The sequence below is a fragment of the Nelusetta ayraudi genome, unplaced genomic scaffold (genome assembly GCF_046127955.1).
Source record: "Nelusetta ayraudi isolate G7.1 ecotype Tasmania unplaced genomic scaffold, CSIRO-AGI_Nayr_v1 ptg000050l, whole genome shotgun sequence".
In the NCBI taxonomy this organism is placed as follows: domain Eukaryota; kingdom Metazoa; phylum Chordata; class Actinopteri; order Tetraodontiformes; family Monacanthidae; genus Nelusetta; species Nelusetta ayraudi.
In genome coordinates this window covers 2095383-2118845 of record NW_027466100.1, presented here as the reverse complement: position 1 = coordinate 2118845, position 23463 = coordinate 2095383, and the positions used below count along the sequence as shown (strand labels likewise).

Genomic DNA, 23463 nt, shown 5'->3' with positions numbered 1-23463 from the left:
ACCATGTCCACCAGAATCCTTTGTAAGTGGAATTGGCCAGTGATAAGTTTTGGTTACAATACTGAAGTTCTTGTAAAACACTAGCAAAAGAAATAAATAGTCAGGGGGGGAACTACTGTGGGTTCATGTCTGATAACAATTGTGGCTGGTAAAAAAAAAAAATAATAATGAAAAAATAAACATAACTTCAAATGTTTAAGTGTCCTTGTATTCATTCCGTGAAAGCTATCGCTTTGGTCTAGTAAACGAGGAAAACCTTAATTAAAAGAAAAAAGGGAAACGTTTTTATGTGGACTTCTTTCTTCGACCACAGCGGCAGTGTTGTGGTAGATGTTATTAACTCGTTGCTGTTACTCATCTTAGAGTTAGATATAGTCCTTGCTGGAACAAAAACACCATAATCTTATTTGTTTTAAAAGGGAAAACTCAGTAGTTGACAGATTCACTTTCTGTGGATCGTTTGCTTGGTTGCATTGCTTCCGGCGGAATCCACCCTCCCCTCTCACCCCGTCTTCCCTCCGCACACGTAAGTCCCGCCTCTGCGCGTTGACGTCAGACGTAAGAGGGCGTGCCCTATCTGAGGACAGACGGGACTCCACAATGGGAGGTTCGTGACTTTCCTTCGCTAAAAATAACACTTTCTTATTAATGTATTTAAACCGATGCTCCTGTTATGAATGTCTGCATAGTTTTGTCCAAAGCGTAAACACTGGCAATTCAACATAATCCAGTGAAAAGTTTGTTAACGGCACGCCCGTTTTCACGTCATGCTGTGTCTTGTATAAACTTTTATAGTATTGAGACGAGACAGATCCTTGCTCTTCAAATTATCTTGCAGAAATAAGTGTAACGAAAAGTCATTTAGTCACTTTTAGATACTTCTTATGATCACTATCATTCTTTTGTCAGGTTTATTCTTCATGAAATTTGTGAAATGGTCTGGACTTAATGTTTCTCCTTGTTAGCCTGAATGAACATGCTAAAACATACTTGGCGTCTAGTGTATTACACTTTGTTGTCGTCTAAGTGAGCACCCTTCCGACAATGCTTTGAATTTATGAACTTACGGACACACTTTCCGTTTGTTATTGTTGACAGACGGTTTTAAAGAACAACTGACAGAGGACAGCTCCTTCCTCAAAGCTGACCGCAGACTGGATACGGAGCTGGTCGACAAACTCATATTACAACTGAACAGAATCTACCCACAGATCCTCACTGACAAGGAGGCCACCAAGGTGCGTCTCGACAAAATAAGTAGCACACATTTGTTTTGTTTGTTTGTTTTCTTTTTTTCCTTTGTCTTGAAAATTATGAAACTACTTAAGGAAAGTATGAAGATATCATTGGCATACCTAAAATATTAAGAAATTGCACCTTGAATGCAAGATTATTGCCTAGAGACACCATCTAAGCTATGTATTAAAGGTATTGTTAGCATATGTTGCACCGGGAACCATTAAATATAATGGACTCAAATACCCCCCAACACAACTCAAGCACTAGTTTGATTAAAACCAAGTGGCAATCGTAAAAGTTACTTTTTGAGGAGGTTGTGTGAGCTAGTTTGTCATATTTTGACAGTTTGATCGAAGCTATTGAGTTGAGGCTTATAGAATGTATATAAAATGTTAACCCAAAAATAAATAATAATGGGTGACAGACAAGCATGACTGTGCCTCTTAGTCATATCTATAGATACTACATGAATTTATATATATGTATATATATATATATATATGTATATGTATATATATATATATATATATGTATGTATATATATATATATATATATATATATATATATATATATATACATATATATATTAATTCATATAATTCATATATATATTCATATATATATATATATATATATATATATATATATGTGTGTGTGTGTGTGTGTGTGTATATGTATATACATATATATATATATATATATATATATATATATATATATATATATATATATATATATATGTATATATACATTTTTTTTTAACTGATTCTTATATTTAGTTCCGAAAGTTAGATGTGCCCACAAGTGTTCGAGTGGACGAGCTTCTGACCCACCTGCAAGGAAAAGGAGAGGAAGCATGCAGAGAGTTTTACAGAGCTCTTCACTTGCATGTAGAGGAAGTCTACTACAGCCTGCCCACACGGCTCCGCCTCAGAGGTGAGTCCTATGTAACTGATTCACATTATGTACGTTACAGTGGGGTTGTTGATCTAGCACACATTGTTTCACATGCTCTTGTATGTTTAATGACCGTGCCCAGTCACTTTTTTTGTCTGTTTTTCAGATCTAATGGATCCACTAAGATATCAACCCCTCTATCGTCAGAAGTATGTTCTAAATGAGAGAGGTGAGACATTAACATTCATAGACTGTGAGAAGCAAAGCACAACAAAACTAGTTTTTGTATTGTGCATAAGCAACATTACTTCTAATTTTAACATTATGGCATCTTTTTTTCCTTTTTTTAAAAAAACAAACAAAAAAAAAAAAAACATCTGGTATCTATGTTTAGGGAACAATGTCATGAAGTTTAGGTTTGAAAAATGCATTAAAAAGGAATAGTGAGTGCATTAAGTGCATTAAGTGTGGTAACCCTAAGGCAGGCATGGGCAAACTACGGCCCGGGGGCCATGTGCGGCCTGTTGAGCTTTTTAATCTGGCGCGCCAAATTTTAAAATAATTATGTTAAAAGTAAGTAAGTAATAATTTCAACTGTATTTCAACTATTTTTCAGTGTTTTAAGAGTTGTTTCAATAAAGAGGTAATTACTGTGTGCTTTCAAAGATGGATATTTTTATTTTCAACGGACATGAAAGCATGTGTTTTTACAAGATATCGTGATATATATTTTTCCTCCTATGAGGGGCGTCACCAAAACACTCCATCCACCTTCTCCTGCTCCGGCCCCTCTGTCAAACTTTTAGAACCCAGTGTGGCCCACCAGTCAAAAAGTTTGCCCTCCCCTGCCCTAAGGTTAAACCTATTTCACTATGCTAACATTTTTCCTGTATCTCTTCCCAGGTCCAGTCTTCTTTCTCGGCTGTTTCGGCTTTGCAGTTGGAATGGCTTTACTTTACTACTACAGTGGTACACAGCTTATCATTTTGCAACATTATCCTTAAAGTCAATCCTTCTTAAGACTGCTGATTCAGTGGTGGTAATTTGTGTTCTGCAGAGACTAAAGTGACAGGAGGAAGCCGCGCTCTCGGGATGGCTGCACTGGGGTTGAAGAAAAAGGCCCAGGAGGTGCTAATATGGTACACAGAAGAAAACCTCTTGAAGTAAAGGGTGATTTATTAATATAAAAGGCTTTAACAGTCCTACTATCATAAATTCTATTTGTTCCAAAGCACAGCACAATATTATATTTCAATTCATTTTTTCTACAGTTTATCCAATAACTGTTTGTTTTTGAGTGATAAGACAGTAATTTCCTTTTTCTTGCCATATGTTGTTGTGCCTGATTGATGAGCATCAGAAGGTTAGGTATGTATGTTTCAGGATGATGTCAGGGAAATTTAAAAAATATATATATTTATGCAAGTGAAACAAATAATTCGACCTCACTACATTGATCAAACAAGCACAAAACGCACATTTAAAGAGGTAAGACTTTATGCTATGCACCACTTTGACCATAACAGCCACATCTTATTTAGACACTCTCTTTATACGCCTACCTTTATATTAGGGGGACAGATATACTCCTGATTCTTTGGAGGCTCTCTAACTAATGATGTCAACCACACAAAAATACACACCAGCTTGCTCTGTTCTCTCCAAGCTGTCTTTTATTAGCTCTTTATCGTATGAGTCAGACCTAAGAAGTCTCATTGTAGACCTTTACTACCCTCTTGTGGTCAAAGGTGTACTACAGTGCCCGAGTCTTTCCCATAATTTCTGAAACTAAAGGGACTTTTTGTCTGTAAACCGTACGGATCACACAAAGACACGTAACAAAATAAATCTGTGAGGTACAGCTCGCCACATTATTCGCAGTGTAACTTTGCACGAACCTAACTGGGAGCCATTGAACTCGCACGATCGTTTATCCAATGAAATTAAGACTTTTACCGTGGTGCATTCTGGGTACTGTTACAAACACTCTTATACTTACAGCTGTAGCACAAAGATTAACAACACAATTTGAAAAATAGTCGGCGATTATTTTAATTGAGAATTTATTGTAACTTTTGAAATAGGTATTGGATATTGGACATTGAAGACGCACCGTGAGTGAAATAGGCGGTCCAAACCGTGTGGTATTTAAATGGCTGTTTCCGGTTAAGTGATTGTGTTGTATGAAAGGAGAGAAGGTTAGCACTCCCCTTGACAAGGATGGAATTGGCCCTTGTGGCCTTCAACACACATACGGTTAAGGCATTGCCACCTACTTCGTGGCATCTCTAACCAAGTTTTTTTTGTGTTTTTATTTTTATTCGGAACAAATTGTGCCTACATGTCTCGGACTTAACAGCTGTTTTCAACATGTGCCGCAAAACCGGAAACGCGAGTGAATACTTTCCCACGTCTCCTTCCGTTGGGTTGGCCAGGAAGAAAGCTTCTCTCCAGACTGTTGTTTGTATGTTGGCCAGGGGTTTGACTCACAGAGCGTGCCGTTTGTGGGAAAGTTTGACTAAACTTACGTGTAAACCGCCCCTTATCTGTTTAAAGACATGGGTGCTAATATGTTTTTCAACACGCGATTTTCAGCCTTTTTCTGCACGGTTTTCATGTTTCTAATCAGTATGTTCAAGGTATGTAAGGGCCTAAATGAGAGATGTTGCACCATTTTTATTTATTTTTTTTAATTTAGATTATTAATTCTACAAATGTGTAGGAAACGATATGAAATTACAAAGTCTCGACTTTGATGTCCCCATTTGATGCCGAATAATTTTGTGAAAGACTCTTTAACTGATATTTAATGACAGATGCTCAAATAATTGTTTTGGTAATGTGGTAGATTTTGGGTCTGATACATTCTGTGTGTTCTGTGTTGTGAAAACATGCCCTAAATGAAATGTGCCAGGATTTTTAAATTTAAAAAAGAAGTGCTTTATGAAAATAAAAGGGTGCTTGCACACGATTTTTTGGGTTTTATTTATCGAAGTCACTTAAAACAGTGTACAATCGCACAGTGTATAAGATTATTCAGTCAAAGCTGTGAAAACCTTTGGTCCTCATAATAATAATGATAATGATAATACAACTTTTTAAAAGACAACAAAAAAGTCCACTCACACTATGCATTCCAACCCTATAACGTATACACAGGTCAACTTCACTCCAGGTCAACAGGTCATTTTAAAGAACACATACTAAACTGCATAGAACTAAAAGAGAAAAGGCATGTAAGGTCACCTTCATTATTTGGTTGAGGTTTATAAAAATGTAAACATTAAATAAAACTATTCTATAATGTCTCATGCACACCAGGAGGATTCCATTTATATTATGCTGCTGTATTATTTTTTCTAATGGTGAAGTCATTGGGGAATAAACCGACAACAGCAAAATGGCTGCAACAGACTCTATATTGCTCCTGATATGTCTGATATGTCTTATATTTAAATAAAGGAAGACAAGAATCTCCAGGCATTTATATCCTGAGCATAATACATCTTAAAAACACAACAAAATGCTATCTAAATGAGAAAACGACCACATATCTATAACCATGCTCATAGTAGAAAAACATATAATGCAACCTAATCTTCAGGATATCAAGGTACGAGCCTCAGCGTTTGGGCTGATGGGTAATAAAATAGCTAAATAGCTACATATCATACAGTATCATTAGGTGATCTTAGTTTTGTCCGTTTGCACAAATAAACAACAGAGGTCCTGATCAGAAGGCGTTGAGGCAGTGAGGGAAGGGGCTCAGGAGGACGGGGGGGGCCGCTGAACGCCAAATGCCGTGATGAAGACGTTGACCACAACTATGATGAAGACAAAGGCTGTTGAAGCATTCTCCAAGATGTTCAGCTTGTAATGCTTGCTCAGATCGTTGAGGTCCCACTTCACTGAAAGAGGACAAATAAAAGACGTTACTACGTTTGGCTCAGACATAAATAATAACGTCCACAGGGGGGCAGTCGATTTCCTGACAGATAAGTCAAGTAATTATCCTTGAGCGTTGGACATGAACTAACAGCTTGTGACAGCAGGGCTTGCTGGTGAACAATAAGCCTCGTCCCTCCAATGAATGTCTAAAAGCCAACCATCAGGTTTGGATGAGAATATTTAAGGTGAGGTGCAGATGTGTCTTTGTTTCTGCAAATATCAGATTGTTCCTGAAAAGTGGAAACAGCTGACAGCAGATGCATTTGCTCCCTCTATTGGTTTCCTGAAGGGAGTTGTGGTTCACAATAGTTGTCTCTGTTGGGGTGAGATAAGGCTGTGGTCAGGAAGGGGAGGGGGCGACATGCCAGCATATAATAAGAGGACAAGCGCTGTGCTGAGGCTCATACCATCCAGTTCACCAGTCAATTACACCAGCCGGCTGAAATTCCCAGATTCTCCTCAGACAGATGAGCCGAATAAGGCCAAAATCGGATTTTCAACTAATACAGTGTAAGTGAAAATGATTTTTCACGAGGTTTGTGTTGATGTTAAACTGAAAGGGACAAACTGTGAGCAGCTATTGGCCATACGTTTTGTGGTGTTTCACATTTGTTGACACACATTAAGTCAGGCCAATAAAATAGATTGTGTGAATGCAGATGTATCTTCTTTCACTTCTCATATTGTCATCCTGTCACTTGAGCAGTGTTAAAAGTTTTTTTTTTTTAACAGATGCTCAGACTGTAGCATTGGCAATAGTTAGTCTAAATCATTTGATTCACTTTACTATCAAATATACCAATCAATTTACCATCTCAAATGCTATTTAATGAATTCAAATCACAGCACTCATTGTGAGCTTGTTTAACGGCCCAGAATTTTTCGCTGCATTAGAAATCTTTAAACAAGACAGAAATCAGATAAATACATTACACTGCCAAAACAGACTGTTTGGTTAGCTACAACTACAATCTATAAAAAAACAATTAGATCTTTCTGATGCAAATCAGTGCATTCCACCAACACTTTTGATGTGTCGTGTTATGACGTTGTTTCTGTGTCCAACTTGAGATACAGTTGATTTAAACAACAATCACAAGGAAACAGAACACTCCCACTGCCCTTCTGACCAACCGTCAAGGAAGTGTGTGTCCTGCTTGCCAAAAGTTGTGAGCTCTCAAGGGAGTTTTGTGCTCTGGCTCTGCCTTGTCACTATTCAGACAGTTCAGAAACTTTAAAAACTGTAGTTGGGTATATTGCTTAAAGGGACATTTTAGTCTTTACACTTCCGCCCTCAAGTCCACACGGTAATTACCCCTACAATCAAAGTGGTAGGGCCAAAGAGAGGCAAGAAAAATCATAGTTCACCTCTCGTGCAAACATCTACTGACGCCCACACGTGGAGGAAGGAAGCAGCGGTGTAGTGATGCTCGTAGTATACGCCGTATAACCCCCAGAAAAGGTTCCCAATTACTGTATAACCACTAAAAAATGCGCTAAGAAACGCATCAGTATGTGTTCTTTGACTCAACGTTCACTTTCCCATTTATAAATGTGATTAAAAGGATGTTTCATGTTCTGATCTGTTTGGGAGTCGGCCATTGCTTTAGTGCCACTTTCGAGAATTTATTTGTGTTTGCGCCACTTTTTGCACTTGATAGCTGAAACTTTATTTGTTGTTGTTTTCCAACAACAAATGGCAATGGAAGGATAAATCAGAGTGCAGTCAAAAGTGCAAAAAGAAGATATGCAGATTGGGGGTTGCTCCAGATGTTAAATTTATCCTCCCAAAAAATCTGATGACATTCTGCTTCTCACCCATATCCCCAGAAAGCACCTGTTATTGATTGACATGTTTGTCAATATCTTATCAATATAGTTGCGCTAAAAAATATATATTATATATTGCATATTCCATTGCAAACCAGCCACGTTTCACTGCTGCGCTCTCTTTGCTGTGTCTGTTTCAGCCTCCAAATAGGCAGGCATTACTGGTCTGCCAGTGTTTATATGTCTGTCCAGGAAGCAGTGATTTATGTTAACCGCCACGTCAGGGAAGCAAAACATCGTGGCTGCGTCCAGTTTTTTTTTTTTTTTTTGTTTAAACAGTTTACATACTCAATGTGACCTCATACACACCTATAAAGATGAGCAGCACACCCACTAAGATTTGCAGGATTAAGGAGATGCTGATGAGGACGATGAGAGGCACGTAGAAGGCAAAATCGGACCCCTGCTCCATCACGGCCTTCAGCTGCGAGGCGTTTGCCATCAGCAGAGCCACGTCCAGCATGCTCTCTGCCGCGCTCTTCTTGTTGGCATAGTGGTTCATGTTCAGGGGCCTCTCCAGCTGCCTCCTATGGCGGTCTCTCAGCGGCACCTGGGCACAAACAGAAACATTTCAGCAAAGCGGAACAAGCAGAATCACTGGCAAGGTTGTTAGGGTCAGACGGGCTGGGATACTGAGTATTTCACTGCAACTGCTGAGCTAAAGGGAGGATCGGCAGAGATGCCAGGAAGTTGGAGGGAAATGCTTTGGTGATGTCAGGGGTCAGAGGTGAGTGGACAGACTGGTTGGAGAGCACAGGGCAAAAAGCTGGCGAGTTACTCAAATAACCACTAGGTACAAACAAGTATACACACATCTATGATTGTGTGTGTGTGTGTGTGTGTGTGTGTGTGTGTGTGTGTGTGTGTGTGTGTGTGTGTGTGTGTGTGTGTGTGTGTGGATGTGGCCACTTTGTCTTTTGAGGTTACTAGGCTAGTGAGAGCATGTTGTTACCAAGCAAACATGCTGTTTCTTAAGCAAACATTGAAACAAGTTGTGGACACAAATTCAAGTATACAAGTATGAAATAAACAAATGTCCAATCTATTGAAATACCTTTTTTTTTTTTGGAGGGGGGTGTGGGGGGTGTGGGGCATCGCTGCTGGTGTGATCGGGATTTTTCCCCCCAACAATTCTCAATGTGGTCAAAGATGTCACCAGTTTTCGCAACGTTTTTGGGACTCTTATTAATGGAAGTGAAAGTGCTTTCAAAACAGAAAGACTGCAGCAGGGCCGATAAGTTGAACTCAGTCCAAAGTGCAAAGGAAACCAACAAAATCCCCCTCCCCAAGAAACTGTTTAGTCAGCCTTTCATAAAGACTGACGAGGTTACAGTAATTCTCGTGAATTCTCATGAAAACAATTCTCACTAAAACACGCGGGGTAAATGACAACTGCAAATGTATTACGCACAACAATTGACGCAGCAACACGCACACATCCCCATGGGTCACGATAGATATCATTTCCTACAGAAAAGAGGAATAAGTGTTGAAGTCAGGTCAGGTTGTTCCCGGGGACATTTTAGTTTGAGTTTGTGGAATATTTGCTTTTCAACCAGAAGTGTGCGTGGTCATGGGTTAATTTAAAGCCACAGGATAAACATGACATCACAGAAAAAGCCATGCTTCTCTCCCCGCAGGTTAGGCAAAGGGCACAGGATTCCTTTTAGGTGGGCTGCTAGTGTTACCAAACCAACAATGGAACTCTTGTGCCATGCCACACTGAGGTTTTTCGGCCTTCACATGTGAAATCCTACCATGCCGAAGGGGAAAAAATGACAGATCGGTGTGCTGGCGCTCACTCCCTCTGCCTCTTTTCCAGTTTAGTTTTCACTTTTAGATCGTGCTAACTCACAAGCACTTAAGATAATCTTTTACTTGCATACCTCAGCTCCTGGAGGACTATGCCTTTGTTTAATCTAACCCCTGGACTGCGTGTGAATGTTTATGGGATTATAAAACCTTGAGACACAATTAGTGTGCCTACTTTTGTCAGGTAGTTATAACTTTAAGCAAACAACCATAAGGATATTCAGTCCAGGAGGGAATTTAGGAATTTAGGAACCCTAACCCTAAATCTAACCCTATGGTATCAACAAACCCAACTAACCCTAACACCCTAACCCCATCAGTATTAAGTAACATTTATTATGTGTACAACAGCCAACCAAGTGAAATTAAAATAATGCTTGACTATTTTCCTCCTGCGATGATGTAGCAGTGCCCGTATCTGACGTCAATCTGACTGGGAAATTATCCAGTTGTTATTCACTGCTCTCTTAAACTGTGAGAAATATTTTTTTTTTTTGTTAATCAACAGTTTTAAGAGTTACCAGAGAAGCACGCACGACTCTTAATTTGAATAAAGGGGCCTTTTAAAGCGATAGTATCAATGTACTAAGAAAACAGTTTAATCCGAATGGAAATCCTTCTATATGGAATTTAGATGGGATTCAGTCTTGTCCTGGCTACTGTGTGGCAACGTAAACAGCTTGAAACATGTTAGCGTCACCAATATGCTGCTCGGGTTACAAGAGTTACAAGCTGTTGCAGTGGGAACAAACTATTTTAAAAAGTTATACACACTAGACATTCCTAGTTTAAATGACTTAGTAACAGTTGCTGCTAACCAACCACCAACTACTATGAACTCATATTAGTTTAGTTTTTAAGTGACCAATGTATTGGGTCCTAATAAAAGTGCATAACAATGCTAATGAACCAGACAAATCAAAGTCTGCCTGTACATCTAATAAATGTGGGGGGAAAGCACCAATCAATTGAACATGAAGGAAATTGACGAGAAGTAAACAAGATGTATTTAAAACCACCATCGTATCCACAAGCTTGTCGGTTAGTTCCTCTTCACGTTAGTGACTTCCTCTGTAGTATTTGTGGTATTTCTGACAGAGAAAGTATTGGTACAATTCCTTACATATACTATAATCATGAATGAGGTTGGATTTGGTTGAAGCAATAGTTTCTCTATTTCAATTAAAGGTTCGCTGCGTTATTTTTAGAGATGTATGAGAAGACTTTCTACTGAAAATCCTGGACGACGCGATGGAGTTCATGCTGCGTTCACTGGCTTCACAAAATCCTAAAACTATACATTCATTCTCAAACGACATTTAAAAAAATAAATAAATAAATAAATAAATAAATATATACACACACACACACACACACACACACACACACACACACACACACACACACACATATATATGTAATAACGATGATTGCGTTTGAGTAATTGGGATTATAATTGCGTGCTTGGGTACAGCCGTGCAGTCGTTTCATCAGAACCTTGCTCAGTGACTTTGTGAGACGACCCACCTGGATTCCTCCACTGAGAACACGTTGTACACCTCGGCCACAGTGTTATTATGTGTAAAGTGAGGCTCGGCACGCAACAGCACACGGACACCGACAAAAGACTGTCGGACAACTTATGAAACGTTAATTAGACGAAATACAACCCTCGGCCAGCGGCTCAGCTTCTGAAGCGGTCGAACTGAGCGGAAGTGCCGGGCACTTGTTCACTCGTCCGCGGTAACATCACGCGACGATGGATGAGAGAGAATGGACCACAGTCAAGAATTGTAACCGCGACGATTAGCTTCCCAACTTAAAGGCCTACTCAGTGAGCGTTCCCCGAGGATTTGCCCGTGACTAAGCCCGGTCGGTGAAATAGAGGTACTTTATTTGTGAACTGGAAGCTAACGCGACTCCCTTGTTCTCTTGAGCGCCCGTGCCGCCTTCACGTACCTCCGCCTCTCTGTTTCGGTCAGCATCTCCGTTCATTTCCATGCTTTCCATTGCCATGTTCAGAGTCAGCGACTGTTATCCCGAGCGGAGGGTCATAAGCGCCGCAGGCGTCCAGGAAGGTGGGAGTGTGGTCTGGGCACCAGGGACAAACACGGACTGCTAATAAACGACCCTTGCAGTGACGAATATAAGTGGGGGAGAGCAACCACCTCTCCACGGCGAGCACTCGGTTCCACAAAGCAGTGGGAAAGTCCGTGAGGGCAGGTCCAGGGTTTGGGGCGTCGTTTCTCGCGTTTTCACCACAGACCCCGGCTGCTGGGAGGGATCTCACGCTACTTCTTCAAAATCCTGTGCGTGCGATGAGGGGCAGAGCGATTCAGTCACGCAAAAAATGCATCTCTACCCCCATCTGCTGGAACAAAAATGGTATTGCATATGGAAGGCTCAAGCGTCAGCGTTTCCAGTAAGACTCAAATTATTGAGTGGTGTTTGTCACTATGCATAGTTAGGAGTGGCAGAATTATTCAGCGTCTTTGACAAGACTTACGATAGATCCTAGCATTTTTATTTTTATTTTGGAGGGGGGGGCAGTTTGTAACGCTCAAAAGGACACTAGCACGAGCAATAATGGTACGCACATGTTCATACTTAAAAACCCGTGTCATATCCTTTAAGATTATCTGTATTCAGAGCAGAGCTGACAAAGCTAGAAAGCAGCTGCACAGTCACGAAAAAAGTCTTATCCAATAAAGTACATCTGGCCTTGTGTCCACCGAAAATGAGACCCAGTGCGTAGGATGGCCAGACAACAGCTGCCACATTGTGGTTTTGCATTGTGAACCAGCCTATAAGGTCCTGCCACACCCACCAAGTGCTACTCATTATTCCCACGGTTTCCCTGGTGACTGTCACTTTAACTTGATCCCATAAAGTTCAAACTGCCCTTATAGCTTTAGTTATTACCTTCCTATTTTATCCCCATTGAGAAAAAGTATTTTGAAGCCCCTTTCTTCACATTTAGGCTTCCCCCCTTTGTAAATGTGTAAAATTAAAATACTAAATCTGTTTGTTTGTTTTTGTTTTTATCACAAAAGGTTGAATTTACCATGTGAAAAATAATCACATCACACCTTCAATTGCTATTTATTCAACTGCTATTTTAAAAACACAATCTATTTATTTCTAGTTTCTTGACAAACCTTTTGAGAGTAATTTCTAAAGCTCTTTGAAAAATATCTTTTTGCTTACCAAAATCTATGAATATTAAAACCCTAGACATTTCCCTCAATGGAGTAAATATATCAAATACAGTCCATCAATGTCAATAGGATTGATCTTCCCACAACTTTACAGAAGTATTACTGAAAGACTAAAATGTTCAATTTTCATCAGGAAAAGGTGATAAAACCTTTCAGACTGAAGGACGCTGTTAGTTTTCATCCATCAATTTCAATCATTAATATAGTTATCTTACTATTTTGTGAAGATTTGAAGTCATATACAAAAGGCAAATCATTTCGGCTGTTGGAACAGAAACTTTATGTATTTATTTATTGTTTGTTTGTTTGTGTTTTGCTTGTTCCTTACACGTCACAACTGTATCTGCCTGTATCTGGACTTGAGAGCCGGCACAGGAATGCTAAAGGTGCGCCCTCTTGAGGCTAAATAAATAAATAAGTCTATGAAATACAATGATATTGCAGCAAAACCATGAACAGACACATTTGTGAAGTTTGACATTTTGACACGCCTCACTGACAGTGCCATTGCTAAATCACCGCTCTGCGATTGATGGGCGTGTCGCCGATACACCCGGTGCATCCAGCGTCTCTCCCGGTTGCGATACACGAGCACGCATCTTCCCATTGGACGACTGCTAAAGCGCGTCACCGTGAGGGCGGACAGAGGTGTAGCACATAGCCCGTGCCGCGGGGAGGCTGAGGGGGTGCCGAGTCATTGGATACAAGCTGTTGCCAGGGGGGTGGGCTGTGCTTAGTAACGCACTTGATATGTCAAAGGGGGAGAGAAAAAAAAATCTGAATAAAAATCGTTTTGTTTTTTTTTTGTTGTATTTTCATCAGCCGGACGCGAGATGTGGAGTGAGCCGCCTGGCCCAACCTGACAGGGAAACTGTGCCGCAGTGGGTATAATCTGATAAGCGCCTCATCCCGGCCGGACTCCGCTTCACGACAAGCAGTATGGGGAGACCAAAAAAAAAGTACGTGCGGATAGTTTGAGCAGGGATTCGGGAGGGAAGAAAGGAACCGAGGACCCGCTTCCTCTCGGAACGTCCTCGGCCGGATCAAATGGAAGGACGGTTAGTTTTCATCATCCACCTGAGCCCGTGACTTCACGGAGGATGACAGCTGCGTGCGCTCTCTGGTCCGTGCTGTGTCTTTGGGGGGATTAATTCGCGGCACAGCCGAAACATCCCGGCCTGTCTCCCCGCGGAAGCAGCGATTTGTCTGCCGAGGAAATCGTTTTTGGTTTTTGTCTCTCTCTCTCTCTCTCTCTCTCTCTCTCTCTCTCTCTCTCTCTCTCTCTCCCTCTCTCTCTCTCTCTCTCTCTCTGTCTCCCTCTCTCCCTTTCTCTCTCTCCCTTTCTCTCTCTCCGTGTACAGAATGAGCTGCATCGGGGGATCTTATGCAATGTGGAGGAAACTGTTTTTCGTCAGCTCATAGGCTGAACTGCCAATGACATCAGGCTCAAGTTGAATAGCTGTATTGCAGCAAGGTGGACCGGGGCGTGATGCGCTGCCGAGGAGGCGGAGGACGGCACGCATCCTCGGGAGCAGCTGGCTCATTTATCCGTGTCCTGAACAAACACGAGGCGGAAGGCCACACATCCTGAGCTCGGGCGAACTGCGTCACTTGCACGCGAGTGTTGCAGGTAGGCGGCGAAACTCTCTCCTACCTCCTGCAGCTCCAGCGGGAGAGCAGCATGCCCGCCGCCACCACCACTATCATCGTCACAAGTTAGCCGGGATGGATTCGGCGCAAGATTCGAGGAAAGACCCGCTACTGGGATCTACATTTTCATCAGAGCCAAACTTAGACTCGGACATCAACGCAAACGCCCGCAGGCCGGTGTATGAGAACGGGACGGACCACAATGTCAACTTCCAGACCTCTGCCCTGCGGGGCGCCAGTGACCCGAGCGCCTACCCTCCCACGGACTACGGGCTGGTCCGCCAGAGGTTCATCCGGCGGAGTCTGTGGATGTCGGACTCCGAGGAGCAGCCGCTGGACGTGCCCGAGTGCGTCAACAGCAGCCCGGTGCTTAACATTGACCTGCGGACTATAGTCGACCGGACTCGGACTCGGACCCGGACCCGGGGTCGCCACGGGACGCGACCGGGTCTGGCAGAGAGTTCCAGCACGGAGAGCCAGGTGGATGAGAAGGACGGCGCCACGGAGACGACGACGGTGAGCGCCGACGAAGAGAAGGAAGGAGGCGAGAGGGAAAGCGAGCCAAACGCGGATGTGCCCTCGGATGTCACAGGTAAAGCCGGAAGTGACGAGAACGAAGAGGAGCCGGGGATGAAGGCCGTGTCCACGTCACCCGGGGGCCGCTTCCTCAAGTTCGACATCGAGTTGGGGAGAGGCTCCTTCAAGACGGTCTACAAAGGCCTCGACACCGAGACCTGGGTGGAGGTTGCGTGGTGTGAACTCCAGGTGGGTTCACCGGGCCCAGAGCACACGTGAACGCCACGCACGGTGCCCAAGTCAGAAACCAATTTAGTGTTGTTGGGATTGCTCCATAAATGTAATCCAACTACTGATTACTTTTTTTTTTTTTTCTTTTTTTTTTTTAAATCTGATTACTTCTTGAACTGCTTTACTTTAGTTAAAAAAAGATAAAGTAACAGTACAACAAACCACAATATTCTTTGATTTAGACGAGATGAACTGAAAATAATGTTTGCATTTCCAGCTACAAAAACTCAATTGCTGTTTTTTTTTCTTCTTTTGCCACCGCTGTGCTTGTTTTGGTGCGGCGCCACATATCAATGACTTTGCATGGACGGCTGCATCATCAATCTGCAACATTGTTGCTTTTGGTTGTTTTTCTAAATTTCAGACATTCTGTGGATAATAAGACATCTTAGCTTGCAAAATATCTCAGAAAAGTAATGGAATTGTTACTTGATGAAGTAATTATGATATAATGACCAGTTTTGCCACAGTAGTCCCGTTACATTACTCCGTTACTGAAAAAGTAGTTTAATTACAGTATTGGATTACTTCATGATGGATTACTCATCAGCACTGGGGCTGAAACAGTAGATTATTTTTGTTTCTATCTGAGAGACATCTAGGCCAGGCTTACTAAACGAAAACGATCAGGAGTAATGATGAGCACGATGACACAGATTATTCTGGAATGTTTTATTGTTGTTTTTAACTCAATATCACGTTCAGGCTCTCCACTTCCCGTCACGGGTCATCATGGCAAACTGAGACAGCGCAAGGACCTTTTTATTTTGTGCAGTTGAGACTTTATTACGTCTCTGTTTCAATACCGTCACATTGCTGGGTAGATTAGAGGTACCTGCAGTACATACGTTTTTTTAGAATTCTCCTGCATTGTTTTTGCTCATGAGAGATCAACATTTTGTCGTATATGAAGGTAAAGTCAGACATGGAAATTATTCATTTTATTTCAGCTCTTTGTGTACTTCAAAATCTTTAATCCCAAATTTTGCATTTTGACATCACTTTAAACAGCAAGGATGCCTGTGGCCTTCTTGTCCTCTGCATATACACTTCAATTGTAGTTGAGGTTAGTGAATTGGCACTATATAAATCATTTTCTTGACATTATTTGGTAGAACATTTCCAAGGGGATAATACAAGTATATAGATATATAAAAGTGTGGCTAATCTGTGTAATATTGTAGCTACCATCCATGTGATACACAGATTAGCCCACAGATAAGAGTGGCCTTTCTGTCTGCTCTGGTCTTGGAGCTTTCTAACTTGCTATACAAAATATGCCAGAACATACTGAATGGTAAATTATAAGGCTAACATCTCGGGTTCTATACTAAAGAAAAATCACATTTTAGAATATTTTTTGACAAAGCCCCACTGTTTTGTTTTGATCTGGCTCGGGCCAAGTCAACTCTCCAACATTATTTAATGAGCTGCTTATTTACTTTGAACTATCGTAATTAGAATGGGACTCCTGGGCACAAACACGTAGCATGGTTATATAGGTTCAGGCAGTGACAATGTGTTTTTCATCCTGCTCCTCCCAAAGAATTACATATTCCCTTGGAATATGGAACAAAAATGGCAGCCTAACTCTGTCTAGCTCCGACATAAAGTTATATCACCGTCATGCTGTGTTTATGTCAGAGCCTTTGCTGGCAGCATCTCAGCCTTAATTCCGGCCAGGCTAGATATGGGAATGTCACTGTTTGGCTTTTGCAAGTTTAATAATGGCAGATGATCATTGGGTTTGGAATTCAAGCCAGTCAGTAATGATTGAATTATTGATTCTTGAATAAAATACATTTCTCCCGGACCACAGGAAGCTCTGGCTCTTTGCTTCAATGTATCTTCAATTTAGTTTATTATATTGATAACTTAGTGGTACTGGTGTTGCTTGAAGGGCCAATGGAATGCCATGCATTTTAATTTGGAAATAGAATATTTATATTGTGTCTTGTTATAGGTATATATATGTATATCCACACACACACACACACACGTATATATATATATATATGTATATATATGTATATATATATATATATATATATATATATATATATATATATATATATATATATATATATATATATATATATATATATATATATATATATATATATATATATATATGTATACATATATATATATATATATATATATATATATATATATGAGTATGTATGTATGTATGTATGTATATATATGTATATTTTTTTTAATTTTATTTACATGTAGCGTGTAGAGAAGGTTGATTGATTGATTGATTGATAAAAGGAATATGAATGAAAAGGATGAGTTCACTGCAAGATACAGCATTTATGTAGACGCGAAGGATATTTGTACCTGCATAGGTTGTCCGTGATGATTCAACCATTCAGTCCCTGGAGCCGAAGTATTGCCCTTTAGAGCCTCCGCGTTGGTCTGCCCCACTCGCAAAAAGCCACCGTGACTCAAATTGTGTTCTCTTTGTGCTTAATGTGTGTGGCATCAGATAGCATACTTCAGTTGCTCGGAGCACCAATCGGCTGGTCCCTGGATATTGCAAATCGGAGTGCTAATCTGATTTCCCGTTTTAAAACTAAGTTACTCTCGCGAAAATAAATTGGCAATGCAATGTAAATGAGTGGAATGCCAAAACACCTCAAGGCACACCGAGAGCTGGGCCTTGTCGCCATTTGTCTTGTTCGATTGTTTAGTAATTAGCTTTAAATGGGGATTGATACCCCAGTGGTATTACCTCACCGATGTGTCTGGAGAGTGAATCCTGCTGATGCAGCTCTCTGCACCAACTCACAGAGAGCGAGGAAGGGGGAGAGGGGAATGGCCGAGTGCAGCTCAGGACTCAGGAAAGTAGAGGGTATATCACTTAAACCACGGATTGTGTCCTCGCAACCTCCCGCGGCACCAAGTTCGGGAAGCGGTGCTGCTTTTCAAAACTCGGCGCCTGTCGTGCAAAATGAAGCAGGAGGAAAGCAGATCCTGCAACGCTGCAGCCACACCCTGCTTAGATCTTCTTTCTGCTAAATAATCATTATAATAATCTGTGCGTACGCTGCAGGGGAAAATTAAACGACCACAGACTGGCGGAGGTGGAGAGTCTGTTACGCATTTGTCCTTATTAAGAAGCAGTGGTCTGAAGGAAGCTGAAGCGAGGCTATCCTTCACAGTGGGCTACATAATCTAAGATGCATGAGGACGCGCTCCGTCTAGGTCACTGAGGACTGTGAGTGAAACCTGATTCCCCAGCGTCAGCCAGTAATCGATGACCGGCTATGCACAGGACGTTGCTGCATTCATTTAAAATGCTGAAGACGAGCTCATGGTTACCGTAATCACTTGGACAAAGGGGTGGCACCAGAGGAGTCATCCGACCACGTGCATTGGTTGAAGCAGATTGTTTGCGGCACTATGATTGGAAACTGTCCTAAAATGTAGAGGATCGCTCACCGTCAGCTGTTTCTCTATTTATACAACAGTTCAGGGAAGCAAGGAGCCAAAATATTGATCCAGTGTTTGTTTGCACGCATGAGAATGTAACATTTAAAAACGGGGGGGAAAGTAAATAGAGAAAGTTGAATTCCCTGTAACGCTCGTCCCACTTTTCCAAGCAGCCGGCTCAACATTTTGCTGATGAAGGGCCACATGCTCCTTTATTTATTCGCCTTGGCAGACGTGCGCATGTTGCTCTCTCTCCATCAGACTCAATGAAGCTTCTACGTCCGCCCGGGTTCCGTTCAGTTGTTAGGTGTTTTCCTGCTGTGTTTTATACACAGTTGGGATTTAAAGAGTAAATGGGACAGACCCCCATGTTTACCCACTCAAAATACCAAAGTTGTCCTCACTACAAACATTAGCTTGAGGCTTTTCTCTACCAGAGCTCAACTCCTGATGCTACGACTGAATATTTTAGCAAGTTTGAAATTTTGTCACTTTCATTAGCATTTTGTATCTGTGCAAAAAAAAAATGAATAATGTTTCAGGCTCCCTTTTTTATTGACTAGTAATCAAACACATTAATGTTATAGAAATCAAGCCTGTTTAGGTCTTCAGCGGCCAGCTCGTGAAAAGTAATTCATTCATTCATTCATCTTCTATACCCGCTTATTCCTATTCAGGGTCACAGGGGACTGCTGGAGCCTATCCCAGCTGTCATAGGGCGAAGGCAGGGTGACACCCTGGACAAGTCGCCAGTTCATCGCAGGGCCACATAGAAACAGACAACCATTCACACTCACATGCACACCTACGGACAATTTAGAATGTTCAATTGACCTCACATGCATGTTTTTGGAGTGTGGGAGGAAGCTGGAGAACCCGGAGGGAACCCACGCAGACACAGGGAGAACATGCAAACTCCACACAGAAAGGTCCCAGGTCCGGGCCCCGGAATCAAACCCACGACCTTCTTGCTGTGACGCGGCAGCGCTAACCACTGCGCCACCGTGTCGCCTCGTGAAAAGTAAAAGTGTCAAAAGTTTCTTTCTTTTGATAATCTACTTTTCTTTGTTTTCCTCAGGAAAGAAAACTCTCTAAATCTGAGAGACAGCGGTTTAAAGAGGAGGCCGAAATGTTGAAAGCTCTTCAGCACCCCAACATTGTGCGGTTTTATGATTTCTGGGAATCACCACTCAAAGGGAAGAAGTGTATAGTTCTGGTGACGGAGCTGATGACTTCAGGGACACTGAAAACGTGAGTCCTGTTTGTAAAAATCTTTAGGCTCATTTTCAGATTATTTCCTACCTTGGTGTAATATAAATGTTTTGGAAACTATCTTTCAACATGTCGTTTTACTTATGTCCTTGTGCCACCATGTGCCATAAAAACTAACTTTACATCAGCTGAAACACAGTAATATGAAGGAGGTTGACATAATCTAAATGTCTCATCTAAAGCTTAGAAGACTTGACGTTAATAAGTGAACAAGTTTCTCTCGTAATCATAAAACCACAATTAAAAAAGACAGCTGACTGACATGCTGCAAAAAACTATGCAACCAAAGGTTTATAGTTTGTTAACGTAATTTGCCTGCTATTAAAAAACTCATTAGTCAAATCATGCATACATTTTAAAAGTGAATGCAGTTGTTTTTTCTAATCCACCTGTGTTGCTTCTGTTTCAGCTAAATAGTTCAACACAACCATGATGAGACCGACCCTTGTTGTGTTGTACCAAACATGTACCGTAGTAACCAAAAGTGAAAGTCCTATTTTTGGCTTTAGCTATTTTTTGCTTAACTGAAAATGCAAGGCCTTGCGTAAGGTGCATTGAGTCTGTGGTAACAACCATTAAAATATTCTCACTTTGATATAAATGACACAGTAAAGTGAGTTGCCCTTCGTTATATTTGCCTTTTATTGCTTCTCCTGAGGTCAGCATGAAACTTCCTGACACAAGTGACTTTCATTTTTATATCAGCTTAATCTGGTGCTATAAATTCCATATAGTCCGTTTAGTTATTTTTGATAATAAAGTTGTCAACTGGGGTTCATATTGACTTTGTTTAGTGTAAGTCCCTTGATCAGATCAGCGACTGGTGAGGAAAGATCCTGACATGTCGATTTATCTTCCACCCACCCACTGAGTCTTGGAAATGGAAATCTTTCCATCTAAGCCTTTTCCACCCTGCTCTATTATTCCTCCTGCAGATACTTGAAACGCTTTAAGGTGATGAAGCCCAAGGTTCTGAGAAGTTGGTGCCGGCAAATTCTCAAAGGCCTCCACTTCCTTCACACGAGGACTCCGCCAATCATACACCGAGACCTCAAGTGTGACAACATCTTCATCACTGGGCCCACCGGCTCCGTCAAAATAGGAGACCTGGGCTTGGCGACGCTGAAGAGGGCCTCGTTTGCCAAAAGTGTGATTGGTGAGTCATCAGTAGTTATCTTTGTATTGTGAATAGCTGTTTTTATTCTACCCCTGCATTTATTCTTTTAACAATATAAAACTATCAGACATTGCAAAGTAAGCATCAATGGTAGGAAAATCAATAACTACTTTTCATCTTCCGGGACACATCTGACTGTTACTGAATGCAAAATCATAATCCATCCATCCATCCATCCATCCATCCATCCATCTACCCACCTTCTCGTGCTTATCTAGAATCAGGGTTGACAACAAAAAGCCTGCTCTAAATTTCATTTCACCACTAAACATGAATTACTTGTGTTAAGTACTACCTAAAATAGAGTGTCATATTTGTACACTCAAGCCCCAACAAATGTCCCAGCTTTCATTAAGGCAGCGCTTGCCGATGTCGGCTAATCTCCTTTCTGCTGCCGCACAAATTGTCGTCTCAACTGTATCAACTCAAGTGACTCTGGAGCAGGATTCCAATCTCATACATTCATTGCGATGAAATTGGAAGCGTCTCACTTTTTGAATTGAGTCTCGACTCTCGAAATTGTTTTGTCGAATCTGAATAAGGAATAAAGCGTCTTGTTGGACTTGACATTGATATTCACAGCTGTAGAATGAATCCGCTTTAATGCTTTGAATAAACAAATAGATAAACAAATCTTTTGAATGCAGGCACGCCCGAGTTCATGGCGCCGGAGATGTACGAGGAGCACTACGACGAGGCCGTGGATGTCTATGCCTTCGGGATGTGTATGCTGGAGATGGCAACTTCCGAATACCCTTACTCTGAGTGTCAAAACGCTGCTCAGATATACCGGAAAGTCACCAGTGTGAGTTCACATCAAATGTTTATAAAGTTCATTTTCGCCGGCCATGTTTTGACTTTATACTTTCTTTGCATGTTGTTTTTTGTGCAAATATTTTCAACGGATCTTTATGACCTCCTTCCTGTGTTTTCTGTTAAAGTTAAAGAGGCTGCAGCAATGCAGCCAAAGCACACATTTACTGTATGTCTACAGCAGCTGTGAAATTATTGCAATTGGACTGCACTTGTTGAAGCAGTGGTGGCAAAATTCTGCACTGTATTTGTGATTCCTAACGCATCACTCTGAGGTCTCCAGGTGCAATTTCTTTTGGCATAGTCACACACAAAACACGTGCTTGGAATTGTTTGAATTGAAATAAAATGAAAAAAAACATTAAGTTTAACAACTAACATTAACACTTTATCAACAGCTAAACGTGTGTGATTATTTTAAAGTGTTACCGAAAAGGTTTTTCTGCAAATATTCCAAAGAGCTGTTTGAGAGCTTCAGGGCGTCCAAAAACAGTTTTTCCCACTACTGTTCACGTGGACAATAACTAAATCATTAAAATGAATAATGTTGCTGTAGCGCAGGACAAAACAAACTGACTACAAGCCAATATGAAAATTAGTTTGAAATTGCACTGACGGGAGAGAAAATCCAGGATTTTCAAGGATTTGTGTTTAAAATGGGGTTTTAAAGCTGTTTAGTTTTTTGGTTGTGTTGGTGACTCATCAAAACAAATAAATCAGTTCATTTCAGACTGAATTATCAGATTGTCTTCAAGCAATCTGCCGTTTGTCTTGCAGGGGGTGAAACCCGCCAGTTACGGTAAAGTCAGCGATCCAGAAATTAAGGAAATCATTGGGGAATGTATCTGCCACAGATGGGAGGAGAGGTATGTGGGCTTTGACGTCATCTCGGCGCTTATGACACAAGCTGTTATGTAGCCAGAGGTTGCCCTCACTGTCTTGCCTTGTTTTGCTTCTGTCCCTGCTGTGCGACGTCAACGCCACTATTTGGCTTCTGACACACAGTTGAGCTTTGTGTGTGTTGCGCGTCATTAGGTCCGTAGTGACCTTCCTGTGCAGGACCCAAAGCCGGTGTTTTGTGTGTGCATCTCGCAGGTATTCCATCAAAGACCTCCTGAATCACGCCTTTTTTGCCGAGGACACGGGCGTGAGGGTGGAGCTCAACGAGGAGGACGACGGCAAAAAGTCGACCATTGCCCTCAAGCTGTGGGTCGAGGACCCCAAAAAGCTCAAGGCAAAGTACAAGGACACTGGCGCCATTGAGTTCACCTTTGACTTGGTGAACGAGGTCCCAGAGGTCATCGCCCAGGAGATGGTAAATATGAGCAGCTGTAGAGTTTACAAGTCTGACTGTGACT

At 41.5% G+C, this 23463-nt stretch overlaps 3 protein-coding genes and 1 non-coding gene across 8 annotated transcripts in view; 3 read left to right on the top strand and 1 right to left on the bottom strand.

The window, feature by feature from the left end:
- The first annotated feature begins 450 nt into the window (after window positions 1–450).
- On the top strand, window positions 451–5107 carry card19 (caspase recruitment domain family, member 19). Its single transcript, XM_076037377.1, has 6 exons — window positions 451–607; window positions 1099–1238; window positions 2020–2176; window positions 2304–2366; window positions 3041–3106; window positions 3195–5107. Exons 1-6 carry the CDS (start codon window positions 601–603, stop codon window positions 3302–3304), a joined length of 543 nt encoding a protein of 180 aa, XP_075893492.1. The 5' UTR covers window positions 451–600; the 3' UTR covers window positions 3305–5107.
- Window positions 4314–4441, top strand: LOC142896014 (U6atac minor spliceosomal RNA). The gene has a single exon (XR_012928290.1). It is a non-coding gene; the product is annotated as a U6atac minor spliceosomal RNA (small nuclear RNA).
- LOC142895978 (ninjurin-1-like) lies at window positions 5099–12002 on the bottom strand. The gene is made up of 3 exons (XM_076037378.1): window positions 11687–12002; window positions 8225–8465; window positions 5099–6045 (listed from the first exon to the last, which is right to left on the bottom strand). Exons 1-3 carry the CDS (start codon window positions 11741–11743, stop codon window positions 5903–5905), a joined length of 441 nt encoding a protein of 146 aa, XP_075893493.1. The 5' UTR covers window positions 11744–12002; the 3' UTR covers window positions 5099–5902.
- A 1369-nt stretch (window positions 12003–13371) lies between these two features.
- Window positions 13372–23463, top strand: part of wnk2 (WNK lysine deficient protein kinase 2) — a 34835-nt gene continuing 24743 nt past the window's right edge. For 4 of the 5 annotated variants that reach the window (XM_076036946.1, XM_076036945.1, XM_076036944.1 and 1 more), the window contains exons 1-6: window positions 13372–15360; window positions 19922–20094; window positions 21051–21271; window positions 21940–22097; window positions 22883–22971; window positions 23201–23420. In XM_076036946.1, coding sequence (XP_075893061.1) covers window positions 14671–15360; window positions 19922–20094; window positions 21051–21271; window positions 21940–22097; window positions 22883–22971; window positions 23201–23420 — 1551 coding nt within the window. In that variant the 5' untranslated portion in view covers window positions 13372–14670. The remainder of the gene's footprint in view (window positions 15361–19921; window positions 20095–21050; window positions 21272–21939; window positions 22098–22882; window positions 22972–23200; window positions 23421–23463) is intronic. The other variant, XM_076036947.1, reaches the window with a different exon arrangement.

What these genes read in the sequence shown, in the direction of transcription:
- card19 (XM_076037377.1), top strand. An exon ending in CACACGGCTCCGCCTCAGAG is followed by an intron (nt 2,177 to 2,303) that starts GTGAGTCCTATG and finishes TCTGTTTTTCAG; the next exon opens with ATCTAATGGATCCACTAAGA. An exon ending in TTTACTTTACTACTACAGTG is followed by an intron (nt 3,107 to 3,194) that starts GTACACAGCTTA and finishes TGTGTTCTGCAG; the next exon opens with AGACTAAAGTGACAGGAGGA.
- LOC142895978 (XM_076037378.1), bottom strand. Translation starts at nt 11,743, where the DNA reads ATGGCAATGGAAAGCATGGAAATGAACGGAGATGCTGACCGAAACAGA. An exon ending in ACCGAAACAGAGAGGCGGAG is followed by an intron (nt 8,466 to 11,686) that starts GTACGTGAAGGC and finishes GTTTGTGCCCAG; the next exon opens with GTGCCGCTGAGAGACCGCCA. An exon ending in TGTGCTGCTCATCTTTATAG is followed by an intron (nt 6,046 to 8,224) that starts GTGTGTATGAGG and finishes GTCCTCTTTCAG; the next exon opens with TGAAGTGGGACCTCAACGAT.